Source organism: Gasterosteus aculeatus, chromosome 5 (genome assembly GCF_964276395.1).
Source record: "Gasterosteus aculeatus chromosome 5, fGasAcu3.hap1.1, whole genome shotgun sequence".
Classification (NCBI taxonomy): Eukaryota; Metazoa; Chordata; class Actinopteri; order Perciformes; family Gasterosteidae; genus Gasterosteus; species Gasterosteus aculeatus.
Genome location: NC_135692.1, coordinates 10346278 through 10352192, shown reverse-complemented (window position 1 = coordinate 10352192; position 5915 = coordinate 10346278). Strand labels below are relative to the sequence as shown.

Genomic DNA, 5915 nt, shown 5'->3' with positions numbered 1-5915 from the left:
GAATGTTTCATACTGATTTAAAGGTGCCCAACTACATATATTTGTGTTAACAGAATCCAATGTACCACTCAGACTAAAAGGACGGTGATTAATGAGAATGGAATGAATCATGAGTAGTTCATGAACTTCAGTGTGAGCTGAAGGCCAAAACCCTTCTATACCAGCAAAGTCACGTGCTGTCCAAACAGTTTACAGACGATCAATCTGCTTTCTTCCCTGATGTCATTACCACGTTGTTTTGCTGATCAAGTTTCGCTTAAATTGAATTCTACTTTCTCATATGATGTAAACTGTTGAGGTTTACACCCTCTATCATTCAGTGTAAAACAAGATCACATTATGCTTTCATATGGATGAATCCTCTCCACCTGCCTTTCCCTTAGTTTTATTATTTGTTCCCATCCATCTCGTATGTGAGACAAACCAGGGCCTGCTGACCAGCTCCTGCTGTCCGGTGCAGATATGATGCACCAGGCTTTTCTCCTCCTGATCATCTTCACAGGTAAGAATCTGTGCTGCGAGCATTCTTGATGGTGTTCATGTGTTTGACGTTTGACACTAGGACATTATTTCTGGTTGTGTTTGAGAACATGGAGCTTGTGTTTGTTGTTTTGTTGTTTGTTGTCACAGAGCAACGACGCAAAGCTCAAACCCAAAATGGTCAAAGTCAAAAGTCAAAGCCAAAACATCATTGGTTTGCCTGCCTTAAATTCTTTTATTGTTTTGATAATAGTGCTTCATTTAAAGGAAGAAGCCATCCTCCTATCAGGGCATTTATGATCTGATAAATGTACAGAGAAGTCTATTCTGCTCCGTGTCAACCAGCTTTGAATATAATGGAAATATTTTTTTGTTTAATGCAAAAGAAGGAAAATCAAGGAAATAAAAGCTAATAATAACACCACTGCTTGATAATGTGGTGATTTTCTTATAAAACATTTTTTTTTATAAAACTTCTTTCTAAAAAACGTTTTAAACACAGATGGCTCGTCCTCCCAGAAGGTGTGTAGCTACCAGGATGTAGTGGAGTACCTGAACCTCACTGCAGACAACAGTGTGTTCAGAATGACCCGACCCGTTCTGGACCACAAACGCCCCACGGTGGTGCAGCTGGACATCATCCTCTTTGCCCTCCTGGCTGTGGTCGGTGCAGCGTTACCGTGTTTGTGTGTCATTCACCTGATTGATGATGGATTCAGTTGAGCTGTTTTGAAGTTTAGCAGTTTATTAACCCGTCTGTTTATCCCCAGATTGAGAAAACGCAAACCTTTGTTCCTTTTGTCTGGGTAATAATGGTGAGTTTGGATTTTTTAAATGGTGACTCTCCTGAACTTTCTTTTTTATTCATCATCAGCTGACTGTCATTTTTCTGTTAATTGACCTTTCATTTACTGCAGAAGTGGAACAATGAACGCATCTCATGGGACCCGGCTCACTTTTGTGGAATCACTCAGATTTCTTTTCCTAAGGAAATGCTCTGGAAACCAGACCTCTTTATCTATGAAATGTGAGGCAGCAGCACACACAGACACACTGTGGTTTATTAAAAGATCTGTGCACAACAAGCACCTACATTGTTCAGCAATTACAGCTGCTACCCCAATTGCGGCCTTTATGCTAAGCTAAGCTAAAACGCTGATGTTATACGGTATATATTTGGTAATCCTTTAAAGGTGAGAACTGCAACGGGTCATTTGAAATAAAAGAAATGAAAGGGAACCTAAAGGGAATCGGATTTGATGGACTGCTAAACAAATGTGTACCTGGAGAAGACAAAAGGAAAGCAAATACTTGGTGGAGAATGGGAGGTTTCTCTTAAGAATTAAAAACACAGCCGCTTTTAAACTATTGTGAAGAGCAAACACATTCTCTTCGGGTAGTGACAGGAGGAGCTCCATCTATTATTCCTTCAGTTAATGATTATTGGGAAATACCTAGTGGTTTAATTTCTTACAAACGTAACATGAAAAGATTTTGAAGTGTGAAGTGTGTTTGTGTCTCAGGACACAGAAGGATGAATCCCCTCAGAATCCGTACATGTACGTGTCCTACGACGGGACGGTCTCTTCCGAAGAGGAAATGAAGGTGGTCAGCACTTGCAAAATGGACGTCCACAAGTTCCCCTTCGACATACAGAGATGCAACATCTCCATCGGCTCTGCGGTGCACTGCGGTGAGTGAACGGCTGTGTGGTTCAGGGCAGAATGGGCGGAATCTCATTCCGGCCACAAGGTCCTTTCACTCAGACTTTCTCCCCGTCTCCTCAGTTGATGAGATTCGTGTCTTTCCGTTCTCCAACTCGTCTCGGGCCACCCAGTTTTCCCGAGAGGTGATAAGGACTCAGGGAGAGTGGGAGTTCCTCCAACTGACCGTAACCAGTCAAAATTTCACCATAGACAATAAACAGTGGGAATATCTCATATACACTGTACGTATGTACTTATATACACACACACACACGTTACATTATGTTCTTGTTTTGGTGTTGGAACTAGTTTTTCTCTGGATACACAATAGAGAATTTGTGTGCACTAAATTCTAATTTGTTTTCACTTTAGTTAACTTCTGCTTTATTAATATATATTACTTATGGTAACCAAAAAAGGAGATTCAAGATTTATTAAATAAAAAAATGAATAAATAAACATGTAATATATGTGTAAATATCATACGTATATCTGTCTATATGCATATAGATATATATAGAAATAATCAAATGAGTTTACACAAGTAAAATCGGTTTCCCCCCGTCCATCTAGTCTGACCTTTGCACCTATTTTTCCAGTTCACCATGAAGAGGCCACTCCTCCACGTCACCAACTTCCTGTTGCCCATCCTGTTCTTCCTGATTCTGGACCTCGCCTCCTTCTTCATCGAAGACCGCCGAGGAGAGAAGCTGGGCTTCAAAGTCACCATACTGCTGGCCATCTCCGTCCTGCTGCTCATCCTCAATGACATCCTGCCCTCCATGTCCAACAAGACTCCCCTCATAGGTACTGACTCCTGCTTTCAGGGCATTCTGAACGCCGTGTTGTGCTTCATTGAGAGGTCAAGAGATCAACAAAACAAAAAGGCAGTTATTGTTTGTCTCCTCCACTCAGCCACCTACTGCGTCGTGATTTTCGCTCTGATGCTGCTCAGCCTGCTGGAGACCATCTTGGTTACATATTTCATGGAGAAAGACTGTGCCTCCAAGGAGAAGATCAGGCTGAGGGAAAACAGGGAGAACAAGCAGGACACCTTCATCACAGGTGAGACGCAGATCTTATTGGAAGCTTGTTAATTGGAAACGTCTGGAGGAACTTATTTCTGTTTTTCAGTCGTAATTTACATCCTTGAGGTAATTTAGGCCTTGAAAGCTTTTCTAGATCAGCTATTTCCTTATAAATCCACATCCTTTGTGGGCCCTCGTTGACTTATGACTACGGATGTTTTCTCTTTTGCATTTGGTCACAGGAATGTGATCAAATAGAAAAACACAATCCATGATTTCAAGTGCTTTTCCTATGCAGCTTTATAGTGGATCACGTTTCCTGTGCAACCATCTCTTTCAGAGGAGAAAAGACAAAGCGGCTGTCTGAGCATCTGCAAAGCGTCAGATGGTGAGAAACAACATGAATTGCTGCCGATGGTTCAAGAGGTAAAGACAATGTCGGTTCCAATGAAACATCATTATCACAAGACAGGTGGTCAAAACTGGGTTTTAGACCAAAATGTATTGTCTCATCAGGTTAAATGTAGATTCCAGGTCATTAAAATTGGGTTAGATTTTGAACTTCATAAATTGCTCTGAAGTCGGAGAAACTACTTTTTCCACGATTCCTTTTGCTTTTAGTGAAATTAAATGCTTTGCTTTAAAAGAGACCCCAAATGCTTTGATTTAGATTTCATCAACAAAATAATCCACATTTATGAATTACATGTATATTTCTATTTGTACATTTACATCATGACCTAAGGGCATTAATCTCATTAAACCATCCAAAGTATTAATGACGTGGCAGACAGAGAATACGTCCCCTTCTCACTCAGAAGGCAGCGCAGGTACTGATTCAGGCTCTTGTCATCTCCCTCCTGGCTGGTCTCCCTGCCACCGCCATTCGACCTCTGCAGCTCATTCAGAATGCAGCAGCTCGACTGGTCTTCAACCTTCCGAAATTCTCCCACACTACTCCACTCCTCCGCTCTCTTCACTGGCTACCGGTGGCTGCCCGCATCCAGTTCAAAACATTGGTGCTCACGTACCATGCTGTGAATGGATCGGGTCCAGCTTACATCCACATGGTCAAACCCGACATCCCGACCCGCACTCTCCGCTCTGCATCTGTAAAACTACTCGTTCCTCCCTCACTGAGAGCAAAACACTCGACTAGATCTCGACTCTTTGCTGTCCTTGCTCCGAAATGGTGGAACGAGCTCTCTGAAGACACCAGAACCGCAGAGAGCCTTCACATCTTCCGCACACCTCTTCAGACTCTACCTCGACTAAAGACAAATTGTAGCACTTAAATTGTACTTGTAACGTCACTCATCTATAGCAAATTGTAAATTGGCTTATTTGAGGAAATTGCACTTTCTTGTTTCTTGTTCTCCTGAGTTTGTACCCTATGGTGGAATGCACTTATTGTACGTCGCTTAAAGCGTCCGCTAAATGACATGTAATGTAATGTAATGTAAAGTAAAGAAGGCGGTTGTGTCCACCTGGCTTGAGACATGAATGCATTCATAATCCCAGTCATGACTCCGTGACTCCTGATGTTTGCAGGTTAACAACAGCGTTCAGGCCCGAGAGAGTGACACGTTGCTGCTGATCTTGGAGGAGCTGAAGGAGTTGCAGAATATTTTGAATCTGCACCTCGTCTGTAGACAGGACGGAGGGAAGTCTGGCCTCTTGGCCGCAAGAATCAACAGAGCTTTCTTCATTTTCTACATCACCACCGTGTCACTGTTCCTCACCCTCATCTTCATCGCATGGACCACTTAAACCTTTTTTAACCATGTTAAACCTTTAAGTCAACACATGCCGTATGAATTTGATGTAGAATCTAGAAGTTGTGCCTTGTTTGGTATCTACAATGTCTCATTGTGAATCTATTTAATTCAGTTTAAATGAGATAACTTGAATTCTATTTACTCTATCCTGCAGACTGGTGGCGCCAAAATCTTTAGTGTTGATGAAGAAAAGGTCCCTGCAGAGCTGTAGGGCATTGCCTTTTAATAAGATTGTATGAAATGTGTGGGGAATAAATCACAAAATAATAATAATGTTTGAGTTTTGAAAAAATCAAAAAGCAAAACAATGACCGTTTTAAACATATTTGTGTGCTGAAATAAATATATCAAAACCTTGTGTTGTGTTTTTAAATGGTTAAAGACGCTCAGCATCCACCGGAGGGTTTAAAATCAGCATTTAAATAGTTTTCAGAAGCTGATCCATCAATGGTCACATTGACGTAGAAGCCACAACAAGGTTGATATAATTGTTTAAAATGCAACCCACAAGAGCTCATGTGCAGTACGAGTAGAGACACATGCAGGGGCGGACTGCAGGTAAAAAGTGGCCCGGGAGTTACTGTCAATCACACGGAGCGTTGCCCAATCAGATCATCACGCATTTTGACCCATACGCAAAATTGGATTGTAGGACATCCAACATCACCGCCTCCAGTTCCCTCTCTTTGCCGACAGTCTTAACTACACTGTAAAAAAAAACGTAAAAAGAAGATCAAATGACTGGCAGCAGCGGCTGCCAAACAAAAATAACTTAATTCTAATGAAGTGCGAAAACCATAAATTTTCCGTGACAATTTTACAGAGAATAACATTTATTTCATAGATTGCGTAATGTCTGTACGAAACACTTTCAATGTAGGGATATCGCTTAAAGTTCTGCAGAGAAATGCTGTTATTTTACA

General features: G+C 41.5%; 1 protein-coding gene across 1 annotated transcript; it reads left to right on the top strand.

Moving 5' to 3' along the window:
- Positions 1–966: 966 nt before the first annotated feature.
- LOC120819689 (5-hydroxytryptamine receptor 3A-like) lies at positions 967–5410 on the top strand. The gene is made up of 9 exons (XM_078103308.1): positions 967–1143; positions 1251–1295; positions 1398–1507; positions 2004–2173; positions 2268–2428; positions 2786–2993; positions 3102–3251; positions 3555–3640; positions 4766–5410. Exons 1-9 carry the CDS (start codon positions 1066–1068, stop codon positions 4982–4984), a joined length of 1227 nt encoding a protein of 408 aa, XP_077959434.1. The 5' UTR covers positions 967–1065; the 3' UTR covers positions 4985–5410.
- Positions 5411–5915: the final 505 nt, after the last annotated feature.

Excerpts from the sequence above, each read along its gene's own strand:
- LOC120819689 (XM_078103308.1), top strand. The coding sequence starts at position 1,066 with ATGACCCGACCCGTTCTGGACCACAAACGCCCCACGGTGGTGCAGCTG. Across the intron at positions 2,174-2,267 it reads CGGCTCTGCGGTGCACTGCG|TTGATGAGATTCGTGTCTTT; the intron begins GTGAGTGAACGG and ends CCGTCTCCTCAG. Across the intron at positions 3,252-3,554 it reads GCAGGACACCTTCATCACAG|AGGAGAAAAGACAAAGCGGC; the intron begins GTGAGACGCAGA and ends CATCTCTTTCAG.